Raw genomic sequence first — 23,759 nt, forward strand, 5'->3', positions numbered from 1 at the left:
GTGCTTTTTCCTCGTGTATCTGAGTCTGAGTCTGAATCCATTAGGCTTTCATTGTTACAGTGGGACTGCGATGGTAAAACTCACTCCAGAGCTGCTCGCTCAGGCTTCCTCTGCTCTCAATCCAATAAAGGAACGGCAGCTCGATCTGCGAGGTGCGCACCTTCCAAATTTCAAGCAACACGCTCACAAAAACGGATCACAGGGTACAAAATCCCTGCCATCGAGAACCTTGGAGTCACAAGAGTACTGTCTCCCCTTCCTCTGAGCCATTTGTAGACTGATAAACTGACGGAAATGATTGCTAAATAGGACCAGCACGATGCCATAGATTTCACAGATAATTCCATCATCGTCTTGGGCAATATTCCCCTGCTAAAACGGCTACGAACATTGTTGTTGGCCAATAACCGAGTAGCCTCGATCTCATCATCCATTCACCTTTCGGCACCTAATTTAACAACCCTCGTCCTTACCAACAACAATATATCCGAGTTGGGAGATCTAGAACCTCTCAGAGAGGTGAAGGGTTTGAAGTATCTGTCGTTGATGGGGAACCCTGTTACTGAAAAGAAATGGTATCGCGAGTGGCTTGCGTGGAGAATACCTTCACTGAGAGTTTTGGATTTCCAGAGAATCCGGGATAAGGTGCGCTTACGACGTTCGAACACTCGACGGGATCAGGCAGCTCAGATCGTACTTTCAGGAGAGACAAATCGGTAACTCGTTGTTCCTTACTGCTGAGGGTCTACATACTGCTCTCGCGACGACAATATCAACCACCGTCTCAACGCTAGGATCAAAAGCTGCAGCTACTACAGACGAGCCCAAACTTGCTATGTCTGGGAAGGCTGGGCGGTTGATGTCAAAAGAGGATGCTGAAAAGGTCAAACAGGCCATCGCGAAAGCAACGTCTATCGAGGAGATCACAAGATTAGAAAGAAGTCTTCGGGAAGGATACATGCCAAGTTTGGAGGCTGTTGGTGCATGAAAGTAACTTGTTATACAAAATTGTATTTTTGTAATCTTCACTACTGGTACTCGCTTTTTCAGATAAAAAAGCAAAACTCGAGATACACATCCGGGGCACAACTTTGGAGTACATAGATTAGACACTACCTCTTGAAATCGGACCATCGACTTCTCCTGGCTGCATATCCGATCAGTAGCTTTGAGCAATTGATAAGCCGTGGAACGCCAAAGCTATGACTGCGAAGAGGTTGGCTAGGGAGCTGAAACCATGAAGTTTACCAAATTTGCTGCTGAGTGCCTTCATTTCAGCGGACACCTATAATACCAATCAGTGATTTTAGCGTCATCAGGTCCAAAATATAATCAAAGAGGCCTTACACCAGGCTCGTTGTAACTTTTCCCTTCTGCTTTCTCGAGTTTATGGCGTTGGAACATAATCCTGTCACATGTGATCAGTACAGAAAACTAGAAAGAGTAGAAATGGTATACATACTTGGTCGTTATTGGTCCCAACACAAAGTAGTTTATTCCTTGCAGTACAAGCACACTCCCCAAAGCATATGCTTGTGCGACATTGGCGATGTTGGGACTGCATACGTTCGACACGACATCGGGGTGGTTGTTCGTCCAGAGACCAAGTAAGATGGACGTCAAGATTAAAGACGAACCAAAGTATGCCGGAAAGCTGCGACTTTGAAGAGCACCGAACTGATGTCTAGCTGATGAAATCAAAGCAGGCGTTGGTGTGAGATAGATGTAGTGGTGAACCTCAATAACGCACGTAAAGCTCTCAAAGCAATTATTCCTGGAGTATATATTAGTTTAATTTGCCGGTGTTCATTTACAACATGAACGGAAGAACGAACCTCCAAAGAACGAGACCCATACAGCTAAAAGTCAACAAGGATTTAGCAAGGCAGGGTGAATGGACATGATTTCACAACTTACACATTCCAAACAACCATCCGTATGTGATTATATACAATCCTTTAGGGGAGAATAGATTCACGATATAATCCAGGGTGATGAATTCTACATTGGCAAGCGTCGAAGATTCCATCGTGAGCTGGCAAGTTTTCTACGTGTATAGTTGCGGAGACAGAGCGAGTCACACCCGTGGCTGATCAAAGTGTCCAATATCATCAGCTTTATAGCGCTCATGCGCCATCTAGACCTTCTTCATTCCCACTGACAAATTGTATGCTTACAACCTCCGTCACGGTCGGGTATCTTACAGGCGAGGGCTGTTAGGTGGAAATTCTTGTACTGTATAAGTGTCTCTGATGATACATATTGCTACAGTCATGACTGTGAGAATTGGCTACGAGAACGGGACCGCAAGGGATCAAAGAAGCTCAGAAGGAGGGACATTGTTTAGGAATGCAATCCCCAATCCCCGGGCATAGTCCCTTGTCTACCCATTCTTCTTCTGGGACCCCCAATCCCCCGCTCGTCGCGGTTGCCAACTGTCATAACGATGTGTTTGTCGACCAGCTAATCTCCAAATATGAACAAATGCAAGATAAATATGTGTAGGAAGTATCACTCACGTCGTTTAGAATGTTGGCTGATTTTGTCAGCGTCGACAGGAATGCTGTTAGCTGTACATCTTCGTATTCCTATTCAGGGATGAGATAGAGATAATCAGATCCGACATCATCGACACTTACGGTTTCAAATTCATTGCGGAAACCCCTATTTTCACTCGCGGGTAGAGAGGCGATCAAGGCCGACAGCGAGCGTAGTGTAGTATGGTCCTTGGCAGCTTGACCTATGACAAAGTTAGGTGGACACCATGTACCATCTGTTTGTGCGCACCTGCTATGACATTTGTGACGTACTGCACGAGTACTAAGATACGCTCGTGAAGCATTTTTACTGCTGCCCTCTGGGTTTGCAGATGTGATTCCACTGAAGGCAAAGACGGTTGACATATAGCAAGCAAAATCGCAGACAGATACTTACGAGTCGTTCCTCCGCCTCCGCCTTTCGCCGTCCAATCCACCGCGATACGCTCAGCCTCGCCGGTCTCTACTACAAAGGATGCTTCGATGAAGACTGAACGCGTCTTCTTGTCTCGGATTTCAGTAGTAGGCTCATAGGCTTTCAGCGGCAGCGTTTGGCCTGTCAGATCAGATGACGAAGTGGAGCTTGAAGAGGGTTGAAGTATGAGGAGCAACGGCGTAGAACAGTATTTAGTGAACTAGAATGGCGTAGTGTAAAAACGTTATAATTAGTTATCAAAAACGTCGTCTGTCAACGTACCTGTTCATGCAAAGCAATATGACGAGATGTTGGGATGGGTGCAAAAGTATACCATCCGATAATCTCAAGAGAAGGAAAGACTTGCTTGTCTAAAGCATAGATGCGATATGACATCACTGAACAATATAATCACGGGCGATAACTCACACTGGTCCCTTCTAGATACTAGAAACTCATTATCCACTTGATCATCATTCCCAGCTTCCGTCGCCAGTTCAAATGTGTTTACGATTTCAACATCTCGCCCAGTCTGTGTCCCAAGTAAAGCTCCGAGCACTGGTGGGATGTGAATAATTGAAGATACGATATACAGAATAAGACTAACCAAAAGGTGAATTCGACCTTGTCTGCAGTTTCAATCGTGTGAGGTGTTCAGATATATTCAAGATCGGTAGCGGGTGTCTACGATTAATTTGTAAGTTATTCCAAGTCAAATGATAATCCAGGACGTACAACGAGAGGGAAAGACCAGATGTTGTACTGGATGGGAGAACCACAGATAACTCATCGGTGTCCATAGAAGCCATAGCACAAAAATTCCTATAATCCTTGCACTTGCTGGTGGATGGCTCCGGTCAACGTTTACCTGTGACAGCCTAATAGTACGCAAGTGAGGTTATGATAACGGTGACTGTGAGCAGAAAAAGGCAAAAAACTAACTTTCCCATTAGCCGACTTGAACGACTGACCTCGTCATTACTAGTGACGCGCTCTACCAACTGAGCTAAACGGGACTTGCAAATCAAGCTCATTAGCTATATTAAATTATTTGCTGGAACTTCAACGCGTAAACACTTGCCCTGAATAGTTCATTGTAGGCGCGTGTCTCATTTACTTCAGCGTTACCTTTTCACCCGTACCATCATGTCTGGCTTTGATGCAAATCAAGTATATACGGTATCTGTCCACGATATACCATCAAGTTCTTCACCAGAAACACCTTCGCAATCTGAAAAGTTACTTCTTGACTTCCTTCTGCAGTATCGCGTCGGCGGTGAATTCATATACAGGTATTCACTAAGGATTTCACACAGCTGCGTTTACCTCTAAATGATTGCTGAATAGAGATAAGCTTCGTGCCAATTTGCTCTTGAAGCAATATCAGTTAGAAGTTGATCTACGCCACATTGGGTTGTATAATGATGAACTAGCTCACGCCATTCAAGATAGGCCTGCTGATATCCTTCCTCTGGTGAGTTAGGAAGAAGTTGTTTCCGACTACTAATCCCCATACGACGTGACTATAGTTTGAAAATGCCGCTACCAAAGCTTCGCGAACTATTCTCTTTCCCCTCGCGAATGCATCTGATGAACGAGCAGAGGCAGCAATTCAAGCAATTCCAAAAGTACAAGTCACGATAAAGTCTGGGCTAAACATGCTCAAGTTCCGTGACCTTACTGCCAATACCATGAATAAACTAGTCCGTGTTCCTGGAATCGTTATATCCGCCTCAGTGCTTTCTGCGCGATCCACCAAACTGCATCTACAGTGCAGAGCTTGCAGATCTACGAAAATTATATACCCCCCTGGAGGTATGGGTGGTTTGGGCAGTGGTTCCGATAGAGGCTTGCCCCGCACTTGTGATGCACCAGAGCTTGAAAACCAGAAGAAAGACTGCCCTCTCGACCCTTACATCATCATGCATTCATACTCTTCCTTTGTCGACCAACAAACACTGAAACTACAAGAAGCACCTGATATGGTCCCTGTAGGAGAGCTACCACGGCATATGCTCTTGTCAGCAGATAGATATTTGACTGGTCAAGTTGTGCCTGGTTCCCGAATCATTGCTACGGGGATTTACTCGACCTTCCAGTCCGCCAAAGACGTGAGTCAGCTTCTTTGTATATCGACGTAAATTTGGAGTAATACGTTCAACAGAAATCTGCCGGTGCTGCAGCGCTTCGCCAACCATACCTTCGTCTGGTTCATATAGAGATGTCCTCACCTTCATCCGGAAGTTCTGGTGGCTTAAATCCCTTCGGTGTTCAGTTCAGTCCCGAAGAAGAGGAAGAGTTTGGAGAAATGGCGCGGAGCGAGGGATTTTATGATCGGTTTGCTAGAAGCGTGGGTCCTAGTATATACGGCAGCCTTGGTATGCACTTTTTGAAGTATTCCTCGGTTTCTGTACTGATCTACGGCCAAGATATCAAAAAGGCTATTTCTTGTCTACTTTTTGGTGGATCTAGGAAAATTCTACCTGATGGAATGAGGTTACGAGGAGATATTAATGTCTTGTTGTTGGGTGATCCTGGTACTGCGAAGAGTCAGCTTTTGAAGTTTGTGGAAAAGGTATGCTTTGTCCTCTAGATGGAGGCAAGAAGTGGTACCATCATGTTCTTCAGGTTGCGCCGATTGCTGTTTACACTTCGGGAAAGGGGTCTAGTGCTGCAGGTTTGACAGCTTCAGTTCAGCGAGATTCTGTATCGGTGAGTGTCCATATATTGACAATATGCACTTCATAAAACTCATGATATCGATATCATAGCGTGAATTCTATCTGGAAGGGGGTGCTATGGTTCTTGCCGACACTGGAGTGGTTTGCATTGACGAGTTCGATAAGATGCGTGACGAAGATCGTGTGGCTATTCATGAGGCGATGGAGCAGCAGACAATTTCTATCGCAAAAGCAGGTATAACAACGGTGCTCAACTCCAGGACGAGTGTACTTGCGGCAGCAAACCCCGTATGGGGCAGATACGACGAAGGCCGTAGTCCGGGTGAAGTGAGTCTTTTCAATTTCTCACGTCTTTAGGAACATGGGGAACATAGCTAAAATCGTATGGATGGATAGAACATCGACTTCCAAACAACCATTCTGTCGCGGTTTGATATGATTTTCATCGTTAAAGATGAGCACAACGAGCAGCGAGATCGGGTTTGTACTTTTTTTGTTCATTTCCTCGAAATTTTCTCATATCTCGTTTTAGATGATAGCCAAACATGTCATGAATATCCATATGAACCGTCCTAATCCATCGACTGGGGAGAATGGTGAGGCAGTAGGTGAGATCGACATCGACAAGATGAAACGTTATATTGCATACTGCAAAAAGTAAGTTTTTACCAGACATCATGTTAACCCTTTTTAATGCTGAGCCGTGGTCATTCAGTAAATGTGCACCAAGGCTTTCACCGGATGCTCAAGAAATGCTCAGCAGCCACTTCGTAAGTCTGCGTCAACAGGTGCAGCAGGTGGAACGAGACAATGATGAACGCAGCTCTATCCCAATCACTGTCCGGTTTGTAAAAAATATATATTGGCGTCTCTTGATTATTCTAAATTATTCACCCTAGGCAACTTGAAGCAATTATCCGTATATCTGAATCTCTCGCCAAAATGACTCTCAGCACAGTCGTTCAGAACCACCATGTAGATGAAGCTATCAGACTATTCAAATTCTCTACGATGGATGCTGTATCTGCAGGCTCTGCCGATGGTCTCTCGCGTGGGGAGCTGAACGAGGAGATCACGAGGATAGAGAAAGAGCTTCGGAGACGACTGCCTGTTGGATGGAGTACTAGTTATCAAAGTCTTGTTCGAGAGTTTGTTACCCAACAAGGCTATTCTAGTCATGCCCTAGAGAGGACATTGTTTATAATGGAAAAAAGAGAAGTAATCCGTTTCTCTGGACAGGTGCGTGACCAATTATTTGGGTTGGATGTGTATTGAGTGTGATGCCTTTTCAATAGAAAAAGGTGATCCATAGGTATGTTTTTCCTCAAACGGGCTTGGCATCAACGACTAACCCTTTTTTCGTAGGGTTGGAGTGTGATTCAATATATTGGAATTCTGAGCATACGATAGATATCACGTGTAACCATCAGTGCTGTCCTGGTCTACGTGCCTAAAAGATTGACCATCACTGCATAGTGGATTTGCACCAGGACTAGTGGTACGTCCAAGTCCATGATCGTGGTGTTCAAGTTATCAGTGTTATCCCACGCCCCGATATATAAAATAGTGTTGTCCCGATATTTATCATTCGAAGGGGGAGACTTACTATGGCTGGACAATAGGTGCAATTGGTCTGAGGAGAAGTTGAATTACTCAGCAGTCGTTGGACTTGAGACCATCGGAACTTGACCAGTAGATACAATTTTTAGTTTTCTAGCTGCCTATGTAGTAAAATAAGCAAGAAATAGAAGCGTTGGTGCAGCGGAACAAAACCGAAACGACGACACACCTTTTGGAATGGTTCTGCAACTTTCGGTCACACTAGGTCACAGCGGCACTCACAGACGAAATCAGGCGGAGCTCGTCGGCAGGATTCGGCCAAATGATCAAAATTTCCGACAAGTCCTGACGCTGCTAGTAAGTGCGTTGTTTCGACTTTCAAGCCATGAAAGTGAAGGATTTGAACAGGAAATAAAATACATTCTATCTATTAAACATGCTATTATTACTATGTATGAAATTAGTAGGTACAAAATAAGGCATATTTTGGGAATGTTGAGAAATACCCGAACTTGATGATGGAGAAAATGTCAAAGTATTATGAGTACCAGGCAAGAACGGAGGGGGATAACCCATGTGGGGCTGTGATAAATACAACTGGGGCAGATATGGCATTGGTAAGGACCCGGGGGGAACCTCAAGTGATGAACCAACAGGCATGGATATGCCACTTCCAGATGGGAGTGAAAACGACGTTGTGGGGGCTGAAGGAGGGGCAGCAGCCTAGAATACATTAGAAAGAGCTGGTAAATAAGTCAATAAAAGTACCTGTCTTCGAGCACGAGTTCCAAATAAACCCGCAAAGCGGGCATTTCTTTCCAGGTCTGGGTGGGTTTCAAAGTGGTCCTTGATTCGATCAAGGACCTCCTGCTTTGCCTTGCTGCCCAGCGCTCCTGTAAAGACCTCAGTACCATTCAGCCTGGCCATCTGGGCCTGGTGCTCAGCCGTCTTCGCTGCTTTTAGGGCCTTGGCCACTTCTTCTTTCCTCGCCTTTCTTCTTCCTCTGCCATATGCCTCTCATGCAACTCAGCACTAGTCAGAAGTTCAGCGTGAACACGTAACCCCTTTCTCTTTTTCCCCTTTCCCTTCATCCTACTTAGCTTATCCTTCAAGTGGGCCAGTTCACACATCATAAAGGCACTGTGGCCTTGCATTGTAACAACCAAGAGTTAGTTACTCTGGCACACACAGAAACACACTATAAGGAAGATGATGAGGGAGTGGCTACCCTTTAAGCTGCAGGGAGTTTGTTGGTTAACAACAGGAGGACTCCCTGAGGAGTCTCCTGGATCTATTGGGGTATATATACTACTACAGGGTTATTTGTACACGTGTACTATACAGTTGATAGAGATAGTGGCTGATGATGTCATGGGGCCTAGCCCACATGGCCAGCTCCACTGTGTGAGAGAGTTGTGTCTATAATAAGAAGAAAGGCAACACGGCATGAGAAAGAGGAGTTTGGACGAAAAAAAGGGGAAGTGCCACGTGGCACCATGTGTGGAAGCTAAAGTACAAGGTTAAAGCGGAGAATAAAAATAAAGGGAAGGTCCGAAAATTGTGTTATCGTAACACTACCCCCCTTCTAAGGCTCGACTTCCAGGTGAGACCAAATACCAGAGGTATTGATTTAATTTTCGGGCATAGGTTGAAAAAGAGAATTAAAAAGTTTTGAATCTATGCCTCTAAGCTTCCTAGGAGCTGAGGGATTCTTAGAATAAAACTTGCGAACAGCATCGCGGGAATTGTCCAGATGGGCTTCTGGTTCCCACGTTCTGTCCTCATCTCCATAGCCCTTCCATAGGACTAGGAACTCTAATTTGCCACACTTCAAGTGTGCATCCACCACCCGTTCGACTTCAAATTCTTCTTCACCTTCCTGGGTGACTACAACCAGTCCGGGCCGATCTACACGCTGTCCTGGCAGCGGCCCTTTGTAGGGTTTCACACGGCTTATATTGACCGTGGGTACTACCCTCATTCGTTTTGGGAGTTCCAGCTCCACCACATTCAGTTTGACTTCCTTAATCTGGTAAGGGCCAATCCACTTTTCGGTCAGTTTTCTAGACTGCTGATCTTTTAATTTTAAGTGGTCGGTATCTAACCAGACCAGGTCGCCGACCTTGTAGTCAGGGGCTTTAGAGCGTCTACGCTCTGCCCTGTCTTTCATCTGCTCTGCAGTTTTGAATAGCGCCTTGCGCATTTCGTTTAAGACAGACTTCATGTCTTTTGCCATGTTCTCAGCAGCCTCGTTCTTGCTTTTACCAGGTTCTACACCCATTCTGGGGAGGTACAATCTAGTAACCTCAAATGGTGCCTTTCTTTCCTGTAGCCGACAACTGTTTGATATTATATGAGAACTGGGCTATCTTTAGCCACTTGGCCCAATCCGTCTGCCTGTCATTAATAAATATCCGGAGGTATTGCTTCAACTCCTGGTTGAGTCTCTCCGTTTGTCCATTGGTCTGCGGATGGAACACCATTGATAACTTAGGTTTGATGCCCAGCATCCGGCATAATTCTTTCGTAAATTCGCTAGCGAATTGAGGTCCTCTATCAGAGATAACCGTTTCTGGTAACCCATGGATAGACCATACAAAATCTTTAAATAAATCTGCCGTACCCGCGGCAGTAATGGTTTTATTGGTAGGTATGAATACTACTTCTTTGGAGAAGTGATCCACTACCACCATTACTGAATCATACCCCTTTGACTCGGGCAGATCCGTCGTGAAATCAACCGATATATCCTGCCTGGGACCAGCTGGTATCGGATTTGGCATAAGTTTACCGGCCGGCGGTTGATGAGAATTCTTTGCCATGGCACATCTCAGACAGGATTTTACATATTCCTGTATGTCTTTGACCATGCCAGGCCACATGTAGTTTCTGGAGATCAACTCCATTGTTCGTTGCCACCCAGGGTGCCCAGCCACTGGAGTGTCGTGATGTCTATCTATTGCCTTGATCCTTGCGGACTCAGGCACATAGATCTTGTCTTTAAAATGGAAGAGCCTGTCTTCCCATAAATAGTTTTCATTGCCGTCAAGGCGCACCTTCTCTTCTGAGGAGATGCCTTTCCTGAAGACTTCCAGAAGATCGGAATCCTGCCCGATTCTAACATTGGCAACCCTTGATTGGTCTATCAAGGTAACTCCTTTGTTGTCATCTTCGATGCCGTTGGCATGATCCTCTCTCCTGGATAAAGTGTCCGCTTTCCCCATAGAGCTTCCAGGCTTATGAATTAATTTATAATTAAACCTTGACAAGTATACTGCGTAGCAGGCCTGTCTTCGGTTCAAGTCTCGGGCCGTCATAAAATACTCCAGATTCTTATGATCGGTCCAAATTTCAAATTGGTGTCTAGCACCTTCTAAGTAGTGCCGCCAGTGCTCTAAGGCTCTAATGATGGCTAGCATCTCCTTGTCGTAAAATTGATAGTTGCGCTCTGTAGGTGACAAACTATGTGATAAATAGGCACAAGGCCTCCAAAGATTGTCAGGGCATTTAATTGACAGAACAGCCCCAGTAGCAAAATCAGAAGAGTCGGTTTCTAGCCGGAACTCTTTGTCTAGTTCTGGAAATGCTAATATGGGTGCCGTTGTAAACGCCTGTTTAAGCTTAGCAAAAGATTCTTGTTCTTTGGCACCCCAGTGCCAAACAATGTCCTTTTTAGTGAGATCGTTCAACGGTCTCGTGATTTTTGCGAAGTTTTCGATAAACCTTTGGTAGAAATTGCCTAAGCCAAGGAAGGCCCTAACTCCTTTGACGTGAGTAGGTTCTGGCCAATCCAAGATAGCTTGAACTTTCTCAGGATCCATCCTGATTCCGTTCTGGCCTATGATCATACCGAGGAAGTCTACTTCCTTCACTTTAAAATTACATTTTTTGGGTTTGACGAATAGGTCCCGTTCCTGTAAGCGTCAAAGGACTTCTTGCACGATCCTGTCATGCTCAGCCTCATCGTCCGACTTCGTAAATATTAATAAATTGTCAATGTAAATAATGACACAGTTCTCCATATCCGCAAAGATCTCGTTCATCATGCTCTGGAAGGTTGCCGGTGAATTGGTCAACCCAAAGAACATGACGAGGGGCTCAAAGGATCCTTGGTGGCACGTGAACGCGGCCTTCCAAGCATCTGTTTCTTTGTTTCGTACATTATTGTACCCCCATCTGAGATCCATCTTTGTCAAGATCTTGGCACCAGCCAATTTGTCTACTAGCTGACTGATCAAAGGCAGTGGATACGCGTTTTGAACCGTGTGCTCATTCACGTAATGATAGTCCATAATCATACACTTTTTACCATCCTTTTTAGGAATGAAGAACACCGGGGATGTCATAGGGCTTTTGGAAGGTCTGATGTAACCTTTCCTAAGCTGTTCATCTATAAAACTTGATACCTCATCTCTTTCTGGAGCAGAGAGTGGTATAATGTGTCCTTTTCTTGGTTTGAAGGTGTCCTTCAAATCTATAGCATGGTCCCAAGGCTTAGCCTCTGGGAAGCGCTCTGATTTATGTTTTGAACAGACTTTCCAGAAGTCATGGTACTCGGGAGGTACCAGCCTCTTAAACTCTTCCTCGGGTGTTACCTCATCATCGTCATCGTCGATCTTTTCTAAAGATCTGAGCCCATAAACATGACCAGCGTTTATCTTTTCAATACGCTCATTGTGACGGACATGATTTGGTTTACCCAAGTTTACACACTCCTGAGGGCAACGTGACAATGTGACAACCCCTGTCTGCCAGTCGATCTCAGGATTGTGTTTAAATAGCCAGGTCCAGCCTAGGATTAAATTAATCTTCCCTAGTTGGGTAGCCTTGGCGGTGACTTGTTCTCTGTGTCCTTGGTATTCGACCACAAAAGAACATTTGTGCGTGATGCAGCCACCCGCGTTAAGCGTACTGTCAACGTTATAGATGGGAATAGATACATCTAATTTTACAAGGGGGAGTCCAATTTGCTCCTCCCAGACCTGGTCTATGAAGATCCCTTTAGCGCCTGAATCAAGCAGTGCACTGGTTGGGTGTACTATGCCCCGGGCAAGGTTTTCCACACTAACGTCTAGACGGATCTTTTTTTGGAATAAATATGTGCGCATCAACACACGCCTTGGGATGTTGGGAAAGGGTGGCTCCAACAAAGAAGAAAAGGTATCAGAAGTTACATGTTTTTCTATTTTATTTTTACCAGAATTAAGCACCCTATTGTTTGTCTCGCCGGGGCCACGCTCCAAGGGAGACACTGGTGCAGCGGTAGTATCATTTATTTTACAGTCACATTGCTTCATACAGGTACATACTTCAGATAACAAATTTAAAAAATCTATTTACAAATTGGGGAGCCATCCCCGTCTTTCCTTTATTGCTCGTGCAACACCCTGGAGCAGGGGCCACTTTGTTGTGGTTTACTTCATTGTTCGTAGGAGCGAAGGCACCCAAGTGACCTAAGCTCCGAACTCTTTTCCCTGGACCTTCATTTCAGCAGTTTGCTGATCGTAAAAGAAGGCCCGGATTTTGTTGTACGAACAACCAGCCAGAGTCTGGAGCCGATCGTCCGGTTTCTTGGACTCTAATTGGCACGCCTGGCGCCCTTGATTATTTTTTTGTTGAGTGGCCTGTGCTCCTTTTCTGCAGTCTCGGGACATGTGTCCCTCTTGGCCGCAATTGTAGCAGTTCCCCTTGAATCTGCGCATCTGTCCCTCTTGGACCGCACCAATATCTATGGGCCTCCCTGCCCTGGTTGCAGCCCGAATGGCTTGAACCCGTGAGAATATTTTTGATGGTTTGATGACCCAGGGCGCCTCTGGGATTCGTTGTTTTTGGTGGTGGACCCACCACCTTGGTGCATTTGGTAAAGCTCCATGGCTCTACCAATTCATCGTACTTCCTCAGCTGCCAGGGCCAAGTTCTCGTTTCTAGTATCCTGCAGATAGATCTGTTCTGCAATGCGAGGGTTCACATTGTATTCTAGCAGTTCCACTGCATGTTCATTTTCAAGCCCTCCTTGGATGGAAAGGGCCAGGAACCTGGTGACGTAATCATCCATCCTCATGTTTCCTTGTTTGAAAGAATGGATTTGCTGACGTGCCCAGTCACGTTCGGCCTGTGGTTTAAAATATTTTTTGATCTCTTTCTTGAGATCGTCCCAGGTTGGCCACACTTCCGCGGTGTAGCATTCCTGCAGTCTAACTTGGGCGTATCAACCCACCACAGGTCCTTTTAGTCGAGATAGCACTGCAGTGGCTACCTCAAAATCGTCGGCAAACGCGTCCCAGTTTGCCTTAACCCAAATTTGGAGCTTGATCCACCACTCAGTGAACCACGCTCTGTCTCCTTCGAAGGCGCCAGGGTCAGCAACGACTTCGACTTTCTTATTGAATTTCTTCTCAACCGAGGGGGTTGCCGCAGGGGGGTTTGTCTGCAGCTCGGCGAGTTGCGAAGTTAATGTTGCAATCTGTGCATGCATGGCATGCAGCAGACCGTTCATATCTTGTTGCAACGACATGTCGACTTGTTCTCTTTGTAAAGTAAAAAAAAGATAACTGGGGGTCCCCGCTTGCTATCTGCGGATCAACCTCTTCCCAGCTGAGTATCGGATCTCAATCTCTGACTACCCACACTATAGTATTTGAAATTTATATAAAAGGTATTCATAATAAACCCTGGTCCGAACGGTTGTCAGGGGGTGGTCCACTTCTTAAGCTGTCAACCCTTGTCCAACTGGCGGAGGCAAGTGCCCGGCCTGGTCAGAGGTATTCAAAGAAGAAGTTTTTGTATTCTAAAATCTAATCAACAGAGGTTCCACACCAACTGCTGAGCTATGGTACTCCCCTTAACGCTGGGGGCCGCATATCAAAGGTTTTGGTTCTTCTCCCAAAGCACTACAAGGCCGTCGCGAAGAGCGCACCTATCTGCTATGCGGGATATTCCCAACCAATAACCAAATCTCCTTCACCCTGGAGTCCGGGTGCCCAGTGGGACTTTGTGCACAAACGTGCGAGAGAGTAGAAAGAGCGAGTCCTAATGTAACAACCAAGAGTTACATGCATTGTATCCCGTTCCCACCGTGCCTCTCCAAGCTGCACTGACAGCTTATGAATCTTTTCTATAAGTGACTTCTTCGACATCAGCATCAGCAGTGATGTTGGCTGCAGCGGTATCAACATGGCGGCAAGGGTGGCAGACCAGGAGTTTGCAGGAGAGGGAGACTGGGCTGTGTTCCTGCTGGAATGGGATCAGGATGAGCGGGTGCAATGCGATATAGACAGCTCTGTCATGTCTTCTAGGGGTAGAGCATCCTGGCTTACTTGAAGCCAGGCCCTTACGCCCCTAGAAGACGGCTCTGTGCCATTGCTGTTGCTGTTGCTGTTGTTGTTGTTGCTGTTGTTGCTATTGCTGTTGTTGTTGTTGTTGCTGCTGCCATCGCCGTTGTCATCCAGTTCACCTGAGCTGGTTTCTGACCCATCATTGACGTTCCCCATCCCCTCAGAGCTGCTGTCTGAGTCGTGCTCGTGACAGTCGATGTGGCCAACAATTGTTGGCTCACACAATTGCTCTTCATCATCGGGGATAAATTCTGGGTCATCAAATGACGGGCCATCTACCCAACCCTTTGGAAATGTGTCCGGGTAAGACGCAGGGGCATAATTAACGGTTGAAGTTGAGACACTTCGTGCATAGTCGACGGCTGAGAAGATGTTGGGGTTGAATGGGCAGAGGCCACTCTTGCACCATGCCTGAAGAACAGTGTTAGTGGTGGATGCACTTTTACGTGCCTCCCAATATTCCTTGACAACATGCTGCTGAAGAATAGATGAGTTAAATTTTGATACATATTTTTTGCATTGTTGGTACCAGGCCTTTTGCAGGGGGCCAAAAACGCCAACATCGAGAGACTGTAGGCGGTGAGTAGTATGTGGGGGGAGACAAAGAAGCTGGATATTATTCTCTACAGCAAGTGTAATCATATCCGTGGTCAAATGAGAACCGTGGCTGTCGTAGATAAGGAGGATAGGTTTGCCTGTCTTGTTCAGAGCGCGAGTCTGAGGAATAAAGGTTTTTTGAAACCATTTGGCGCACAGAAAGTCGTCAGTCCATCCATTTTCTGATGTAGTTAGACTTTGAATAATTAACATGAGAATCAAACCAAAATTTGAAAAAAACTTACAATATTAGGGGGTGAACTTTGTAAGACTCTGCGTCGATAATTGCGCCTGCAAAAATAAAACCCGGTAGTATGTTGCCACCAATGGCAGAAACACACTCTATGACCGTAACTAATTCTAAGTTACCCCCGTGAATCCGATAATTTTGGCGGTCGTAGCGACAGAAGAAAAAAAGGCGGCCATTGGATTTTCGACCACCTCCGAGCTGTATCCCTTTCTCGTCCATGTTGTATACATTCTCCCAAGGTATATCGTGCTCCTCAATCACCGCCTCAAACTGCCTGAAAAAATCCTGAACCACAGGAAAGTTGAATGCTTGAGCCCGCATTGGATCGAGTGTTGACGACCATCTTGCTGCAATTTGGGCCTCATTCCTCTTGAGGAAGCGTCGGATCCATTTTTCAGACGGATACTTGCCGCACAAGTTGTAGACGTAGGGGGCGACTGACAAAACCAGATAAACCCAGTCTCTGCCGAAGCAGCCATTGTTCTCCATGGAGCATAGGAGCCTCATGACTAGGCAAAGCTTTCCCATTATACCTCCTGAGTGCCATATAGTAGTGTCTCAAGATCCCTAAGTCACGACATGCTGCCTTGAGGTTTTTCGCCACACCGGTACTGGTAGCTTTGCATGCGGCTTGTATTTGTTCCTTGAGGTCCACAACATCACTGGTGGGAGGCTGTTGAGATGTCGAAGCATGACGGTGATGTCTTCTAGTCTGTATGGGAGGCATGGGATATGAGGATCAGTTGGAGATAAGGGAAAGCAGTCTGTTGATCAGTCAATACTTAGTAAGTCCTAAACACTTCATCATGAGTCAGTGATTGATGTTTGCGGGATGTACCGTATCGGAGCTGGCGGGCTTTGACTCACTATCTCAGTGCGTGATTTCCTGTTTTGGTTGTCTAATCACGCCTCCATCACTGTTTTCATTTCTCCAGACGTCTCGAGGCCCCAACCAGCTTGGTAAGTATGTGGCATTGTAGGGGATTCCCCATTGACGTTTTCTAAGACAAAGCCACCATATTCGCAACACAGGATCTGGCCAAATCTATTCATCTTTCCCTCGAAATTCGCACTTTTGGAGGTGGAAGCCTTAGTGTCAGGTCTGCCATTGTCGCCACAGGTGAGCTATCCATAAAATTCTTTCACCATCATATTTATTATACTCTATTCTATTTTTGACAAATTTCTAGATACCTGTACATATCACAACACAATGGGATCCGCACCCGTGTACAGTGATTCTGGACCTTCTGGGCATGCAACCAATCAGTATGCTTTCCAAGTATGCCTTGGTAGCTTAGTTGGTAAAGCACCAGACCATGAAGGCTGGAGTCCCAGGTTCAAGCCCTGGCCAATGCATGTTTTCTCATACTATAAACAAATGTCATAATTTGTCAGTACATCAGTAGTTGAGCCCAAGAGCATATCTACTACCGGTTGATCCGGTGTCCAGCCGTAGTACTTACTACTTGGCAACTACTATTCAGATGTCTCCATTGTACCATCCATCACATTGCCGATGAGTCTCATTTCCTACGAGGTTCTCGCACGTAGGGAATATCCGCAATGCGATCTTATTTGAATATTCTTTCAAATTCATTGTATGACGATCATCGCGCGATTTGAACGAGAACCGCGTGATATTAATGAGCCTGTTGTTGTGCTCTTGTCGTCTTGTCGAGTCTCCTCATTGATGGGTCTGCAGCGTGTAAGACTTCTAGTCGTCATTCCACGCACATACCATCATCGCCCATCGACGCCAGCCCCACAAGCAGTGAGTTTTTGTTAGACATGAAACGCTGTGTTCGGGCCGACGAGGATCCGAGCAAGTCGGTAAAGATTATTAGTGGAACAAGAGATGGCGCGTAGATTCCAGGCTATGTAGCGAAAAGATTTAACTCATACCTATGCATCCAGAGTCAAATCCTTATCGACAGCGTCAACGATGTCCACAGCAAACTACCACTCCTTTGCTGTCGTAGGGGCAGGACCCACCATCGGCATCCCCATCGTACGCGCCCTGCTCGCCCGCAAGGCTGCAGTCGTCGTCCTCACACGCACAGGATCTTCAAGAGAATTGCCAGAGGGGGCTCACGTTGTGCCAGTCGATTATTCGGATGTGCAGGTCGTTACCTTGGTATTGCAAAAATACAACGTAGATGTAGTCGTTTCTGCCGTCCCTTTTGATGGCATATCGGCTCAGAGACCTCTAGCAGATGCTGCTAAAGCTGCTGGCGTTAAACTCTTCATGCCTTCAGAATATGGTATGCCAACGGAAGGAAGTGATGGGATTTTAGGACTCAAATCGCATTTTGCTCGTGAGTATCTCGTCCTTCCTCATGAATTTCGTATACTAAAATTCATCGGTCATACGTACGATAAAGTATATCTACGGTCTATTGAGCTCCCATCAGCTCGAGTTTATGTGAGTAATTTTACAGTCATAGCTGAAACATTCACTCAATGCTTCGTCGCAGACCGGTGTATTTTATGAGTACATCCCTTGGCTGGCTGCTGTTCGAGAGACGGGTAAATTCTTGATTGCCGGAAAAGGACGCACTCCCTTCTCGTTCACCGCAAGGGAGGATGCCGCAGGTGAGTAGTTTCCAATTCCAATTCTCTACTTCTCATGTCTCCTATACAGGTTTCGTCGCACACATTCTGACGACTCTCCCACCTTCCAAGCTCCATGATGCCACCTTTCGGATCCAAGGCCACAGGGGCACCCTGTCCGACATTGCCAAGCTCTACGCTCACATAGCACCCGTCAAGTATGTGGATTTCATTCCCCACGAAGTCTCGGCTGCAAGAGTGAGGGAATATCTTCAGAAGAAGGTCGATTTGGGTGCTGCCAGTACGGGCTGGGATCCTTTGACGGGTCGGGAAGGCAAGCAGCCTGCTGGGAGCTCCAATTCCCTTTGGGAGGGTCATCAGTGGAAGAAGGTGAAGGACGTCTTACATCTAAATCCCTAGATATACACTTCGTCTTGCCTAAAACCTCTTAGACACGAGGGAAAAAAAGCATTCGAACACTGGAAGATGGAAGATATGTAAATATATTCTATCTTATAAATTGATTATATTTTCTTAGCACGACACACGACAGGTTTAGGCGCCCGGTCTGAAATTCAAATAGGCATTCTGACTTGCAGTAAGTAAGGTCTCTGTGACAATAATATGAAGCACGTATCGCAGCTCCTCCTATTTCCTTAGGCCCTTACCCAGCCCACTCGGCTAGCCCATGGTTAGGAAATTTACATGTATCTTAGGTGTCTTAATTTCAATTGTAAGGTACGTCATGACAAAACCGGATAAACCCGGTCTCTGCCAAAGCAGCCATTGTTCTCCATGGAGCATAGCCACCACTCCATGGAGTAACCATTGTTCTCCTAGGAGCACAATTGTACTCCTAGGAGTCATTATACTGTAGCGAGTAGCACCTCCGACTATAAGTAGTAGGGGGTTTAGTATAGAAATACCTCAGTCGTTTCTATAGCCTCTTGGGCAGCGGCTGAGTTTCACATAATTTTATTAGGTTATGAGCCCTGGTGCGCAAAAGCTACGCAGGAAATAACTCTTATTTGAAACGGAAACCTCGGAACCATGACCACAGCACACGATACATCCACATGTCCAGTTCTCACTGGACCCAACAATTTTCAGATATGGAAACTCTGGATCATCTCAAAGCTACGTCGGGAAAAAGTTCTCTGGGTTGTTACCGGAGAGGAGCTTAAGCCCTCACCAGGAAAACCTACCTCCTCGGAGGATCCTGAAATCACCTGGATACTTAAGGATGAGAAAGCACATTGAATCATCTAGGACCACATCTCTGATGCCCTCCTAATGAGGACTGGAGACCTCACCAGCTCCAAGGAGTTATTTGATAAACTTGTCTCACTCTATCAAACGTCCAACATTGCCTCGGCCTTCTATTCATTCCAGCAACTCACAAAATTGTCCTGGGATGGGACATCACCTATCCAGGACCACATTGCGAAAATCTGGACAATTGATTCACACCTCTCCGAAATGAAACTAGGAGTTGATACCAAACTCATGGCCTTCGCTCTTCTCCAATCTCTCCCATGCACTGCTGAATGGCAAATATTTCAGTCATCGGTAATCAACACAATTGAAGAAAATAAACTTACCTTTGATGCAGTTGAGATCCGGATCACTGCAGAAGTTGCATGACAGTCAGGAAAAGCCCCTGGAGGTTCTGAATCAGCACTCAAATCCGAGGAGAAGTGGTGTGACTTCCACAAAGTCAAATCACACAACACCTCGGAGTGTCGAACACTTCAGTCAGCTGGAAAAGGTCAAAGGAAAAAGGGAAAGGAAAGACACAAGGATAAAAGAAAAGAGAAGGAAAAGGCAAATACAGCGGAGCAATCATCTGGATCTGACTCCGAGGAGGAACAGAGTCATATAGCATTGGAACATGTACATATTTCCAAGCCACTTGCTAAACGCATTCAAGCTTACCTTGTGTCGGAACCCGATAAGACCAAAACAACAATTATTATCGACTCCGGAGCAACATCCCACATGGTCCCTCACCGCTCCTGGTTTGAGCCAGGAACATACCATGTTCTGCATCCTCCGAGGACAATCAGTTTTGGGGATGAATCCGCTGTAAATGCCATTGGCATTGGAACAGTAATCCTACAAGCAACTGTTGGCAAAAAGGACTACAATATTGCACTGTCAAATGTCTTACTTGTGCCAAACTTCACGTTAGCACTCGTCTCTGTCCACAAATTGTCCAAAACGGGGTTATCAACACTTTTTCCAGCAGGGTCAAATGCTTGTGAAGTTCGGAAAAAGGAGGAACTTATCCTCACTGCGTTACACAAGCGAGGACTTTATCCAATCCAAGCAAAACCCGAAATCAACCCAGAGTCAGCTTTTGCAGCAGTAGATGTAAATTTATTGCACAGGAGAATGGGACACATTGGAATGGACCGCTTGCAACAAATGGTTACAAAAAGACAGCTCCAGGACATAGACACCCTTACCGGAACCCCGGAGTTTTGTGAACCTTGTGCTTTAGGAAAGATGAAGAAATTACCTTTCAAGTCCACTGGAGGAAACCGAGCCAAGCACCCCATACAAATTGTGCACAGAGATGTTGGAGGACCAATCAAACCAACTTCCAGGGAGGGTTTTCGGTACTGGATTATCATTGTAGATGATTTCTCCAAATTTCCATGGATATATTTCCTAAAACATAAAAGTGAAGCACTGGAACGATACAAGCAATGGAAAGAAGATGTCCAAACATTCTTCTGGACTCATTTGGGAGAAGAAAACTTCACTCCACTATACACAGAATTCCTCTGGAGCGATGGGGGAGGAGAATATACTGGCAATGCATTCAAAAATCAACTCCGAGAAGATGGTGTCATCCAAGAAACTACAGCTGCAGATACTCCGGAACAAAATGGCATTGCAGAACGCATGAATCAGACATTGGCTACATTAGCAACCACTATGCTCCATGATGCCAAGCTCCCAAAGTCATCTTGGGTAGATGCCATGCAAACAGCTGCATATATCACAGCACGCAGCCCAGCATCAGGACTCCATGGAAAGACCCCATATGAAATACTGTTTAAAAGGAGAGTTGATCCAACTTTGTTTCGCCCTTTTGGATGCCAAGCATATGCCTTGATTCTGAAAGACAAAAGGCAAGGGAAGTTTTACTTCAAGGGGCGCAAAGCCATAATGATTGGCTACACACACGGAAAGCAAGCCTACAAACTCCTAGACACTGAAAAACGGAATGTGTTTTCCAGCCGGCATGTCATATTCAATGAATCCGGAAAGGTACAAAAGGACGACACTGCTCCCTGGAACACAGACACTAGCACAGATCAGTGGGAGGGACTCATTCCAGAGAATGCTCACTATCCAGACCAAAATACATTGGAGGAGGATGATCCTGACCCTCGGATCCGAGATCCAAATGAATTGCAAATGGAACCATATCAGCATGAAGATGTTCCGAGAGCAGTGGGAGCACCTGATCAGCTAAGACACCCTCCACAACAGTCTCTACAACCAAGACCTGAACACTGGCCATCTTCAGAACGGAAAGCCAAAGTAGAGTTACAGTCAGTGGGAGGACAGCCCCTCAACATACAGCCAGCTGATGTGGAAAAAGTCCGAATACAGCTAGACAGCCTTTCCATTGGATCAGCTTCTGGAAGGCATACAACACCTCCGAGGAGTGATTCAACACCTTCAGGAGTGAGTGGGGCAACACACACACAAATGTGTTTACTCCCTGGAGTACCTGCATAAGCTCCTAAAAGAGCAGTCATGCCTGCTGAAGTCCTAGGAGTATGCAGAAGCAGTCGCCAGACCTGTCCTGCAGACAAAAACTGAGATTATCAAAGGACTCTAGATGAGGAACAGTCTCGAAAAGAGCAGCATGACAACTCCATGGAGAAACCTAACACTCCTGAGGTTCATGAAGAAACATCTGATACAGAGGAGACATTCTTTGCTGGAATAGCAAGTACCGGTCCATCTAACACAGACCTTCCAAGGACACTAAAGGAAGCCTTATCACGTCCGGATGGAGAATTATGGAAGTCTGCCTTGGAGGAGAAACTCCTAAGTCTCAATACTAATGCAGTATATGACACTGTTCTATTTCCGAAGGGAGTGAAACCCATCACATCAAAACCTGTGTTCCGGATCAAGTTTGATCAAAACGGAAACATTGAGAGATACAAACTCCAGATTTTTGCACAGGGTTTTACTCAAAGGGAGGGGATTGATCACCAGGAGGTTTTTGCTCTGGTTGCAAACTTAGAGTCGATCCAAATTATTCTAGCCCTGGCAGCAAAGTACAACCTAGAACTTGATCAAATGGACATATCCACAGCTTATCTCAATGGAGAACTTGAAGAAGAACTATACATGCTTCCTCCAGGGGGTGTTCCTATCCAACCTGGATACTGCTAGAGATTGAAGAAATCCATCTACGGGTTAAAACAAGCTGGTTGTATATGGAACAAAACTTTTGATCGCAAGCTCCAGGAGCTCGGTTTCACAAGACTAAATGCAGAAACATGTCTCTATGTATTCCGGGACAACAAACAAATATGCTTTGTTGTTGTCTATGTAGATGATTTTCTCCTAGGAGCTTCATCCCAAAAATTCATGGATATCACAAAAGCCAAACTTGAATCTATATTCAAAATGCGGGACCTTGGAGAAGCAAAATGCATCCTCGGAATAGAAATCCAACGTGATCGTTCAAACAAAACAATATCCCTATTGCAACGCCAATACATTGACACAGTCCTGGAGCGTACTGGAATGAAGAACTGCAAACCTGTATGGACACCAATGGCCCATGGATCAAAACTCCTTGCAAATGCTCCAGGGGAAGATATTGTGCAACACGAGATGCATATTGAAGGGCGCCAAGTATCATACCTCTCAATTGTAGGCTCCCTCATGTATGCCATGCTCAGAACCTGCCCAGACATTGCCTATGTTGTTGGAATACTAAGCAGACATAGCTCAGCTCCAAGGAGCCATCACTGGGAAGCTGCAAAATGTGTCCTCCGATATCTGAAAGCAACCAAAAACATGGAGCTACGATATGATGGCACAGATGTTTCCATGGACATGGATTTCTATGGATATTCAGATGCAGATTGGTCTGGAGACCCAGACACGTCTCGATCAACATCAGGCTTTGTTTTTATCACCATCCGAGGAGCAATCTCCTGGACAAGCAAAAAACAAAGCATGGTAGCTTTATCCTCCACGGAGTCAGAATACATTGGATTGAGCAATGCTAGACAACATCTTGCATGGCTTTGGACATTTTTTGAAGAAATTGGACATGCTCAAAATGGACCTACAACATTGCACTGTGACAATCAAGCAGCCATTATTTTTACACGAGATCCACAGTTCTGTGCTTGCACAAAACACATTCAACGGAAATATCATTTTATCCGAGATGACTTAGTATCAAAGGGAGAGGCAGTAATCAGATATGTTCCTACAGGAGATATGGTTTCCAACATTCTCACTAAACCCCTCACTCACGAAAAACACTGGAAATTCTCTAAAGCTATGGGACTACGGTTGCACTCGAGTGGGAGTGACAAAACCGGATAAACCCGGTCTCTGCTGAAGCAGCCATTGTTCTCCATGGAGCATAGCCACCACCCCATGGAGTAACCATTGTTCTCCTAGGAGCACAATTGTACTCCTAGGAGTCATTATACTGTAGCGAGTAGCACCTCCGACTATAAGTAGTAGGGGGTTTAGTATAGGAATACCTCAGTCGTTTTCTATAGCCTCTCGGGGCAGCGCCTGAGGTATGTTACATTACATTTATTAGAGATCACC

General features: G+C 45.6%; 7 protein-coding genes across 7 annotated transcripts; 4 read left to right on the forward strand and 3 right to left on the reverse strand.

Moving 5' to 3' along the window:
- Positions 1-15: 15 nt before the first annotated feature.
- On the forward strand, positions 16-2,091 carry SERLADRAFT_458938 (uncharacterized protein; the record flags this gene model as incomplete). The annotated part of the gene is made up of 9 exons (XM_007314621.1): positions 16-152; positions 203-243; positions 310-645; positions 704-1,285; positions 1,348-1,408; positions 1,463-1,688; positions 1,751-1,774; positions 1,836-1,859; positions 1,918-2,091. 4 exons carry the CDS (start codon positions 71-73, stop codon positions 986-988), a joined length of 744 nt encoding a protein of 247 aa, XP_007314683.1.
- A 126-nt stretch (positions 2,092-2,217) lies between these two features.
- On the reverse strand, positions 2,218-3,926 carry SERLADRAFT_458947 (uncharacterized protein; the record flags this gene model as incomplete). Its single annotated transcript, XM_007314622.1, has 10 exons — positions 2,218-2,463; positions 2,520-2,588; positions 2,640-2,740; positions 2,788-2,880; positions 2,935-3,172; positions 3,235-3,323; positions 3,382-3,510; positions 3,560-3,636; positions 3,688-3,830; positions 3,895-3,926. The coding sequence occupies 9 exons, from the start codon at positions 3,759-3,761 to the stop codon at positions 2,344-2,346; spliced, it is 990 nt and encodes a 329-aa protein (XP_007314684.1).
- Positions 3,927-4,098: 172 nt separating this feature from the next.
- On the forward strand, positions 4,099-7,405 carry SERLADRAFT_354399 (uncharacterized protein; the record flags this gene model as incomplete). Its single annotated transcript, XM_007314623.1, has 13 exons — positions 4,099-4,244; positions 4,300-4,426; positions 4,482-5,063; positions 5,117-5,330; positions 5,382-5,527; positions 5,581-5,664; positions 5,724-5,960; positions 6,030-6,113; positions 6,166-6,290; positions 6,349-6,477; positions 6,533-6,872; positions 6,929-6,945; positions 6,999-7,405. 13 exons carry the CDS (start codon positions 4,099-4,101, stop codon positions 7,009-7,011), a joined length of 2,244 nt encoding a protein of 747 aa, XP_007314685.1.
- A 5,241-nt stretch (positions 7,406-12,646) lies between these two features.
- Positions 12,647-13,707, reverse strand: SERLADRAFT_434401 (uncharacterized protein; the record flags this gene model as incomplete). Its single annotated transcript, XM_007314624.1, has 3 exons — positions 12,647-13,003; positions 13,087-13,380; positions 13,450-13,707. The coding sequence occupies 3 exons, from the start codon at positions 13,705-13,707 to the stop codon at positions 12,647-12,649; spliced, it is 909 nt and encodes a 302-aa protein (XP_007314686.1).
- A 1,348-nt stretch (positions 13,708-15,055) lies between these two features.
- Positions 15,056-15,863, reverse strand: SERLADRAFT_346477 (uncharacterized protein; the record flags this gene model as incomplete). The annotated part of the gene is made up of 2 exons (XM_007314625.1): positions 15,056-15,320; positions 15,370-15,863. Coding segments are annotated over 2 exons (759 nt in total), but the record flags the coding sequence as incomplete, so codon positions are not given.
- Positions 15,864-17,013: 1,150 nt separating this feature from the next.
- Positions 17,014-18,677, forward strand: SERLADRAFT_413373 (uncharacterized protein; the record flags this gene model as incomplete). The annotated part of the gene is made up of 6 exons (XM_007314626.1): positions 17,014-17,235; positions 17,292-17,692; positions 17,759-17,799; positions 17,852-17,969; positions 18,019-18,424; positions 18,481-18,677. The coding sequence occupies 4 exons, from the start codon at positions 17,320-17,322 to the stop codon at positions 18,345-18,347; spliced, it is 861 nt and encodes a 286-aa protein (XP_007314688.1).
- Positions 18,678-20,616: 1,939 nt separating this feature from the next.
- SERLADRAFT_380211 (uncharacterized protein) lies at positions 20,617-20,841 on the forward strand (the record flags this gene model as incomplete). Its single annotated transcript, XM_007314627.1, has 1 exon — positions 20,617-20,841. A coding segment is annotated over one exon (225 nt), but the record flags the coding sequence as incomplete, so codon positions are not given.
- Positions 20,842-23,759: the final 2,918 nt, after the last annotated feature.

Source organism: Serpula lacrymans (assembly GCF_000218685.1).
Source record: "Serpula lacrymans var. lacrymans S7.9 unplaced genomic scaffold SERLAscaffold_3, whole genome shotgun sequence".
In the NCBI taxonomy this organism is placed as follows: domain Eukaryota; kingdom Fungi; phylum Basidiomycota; class Agaricomycetes; order Boletales; family Serpulaceae; genus Serpula; species Serpula lacrymans.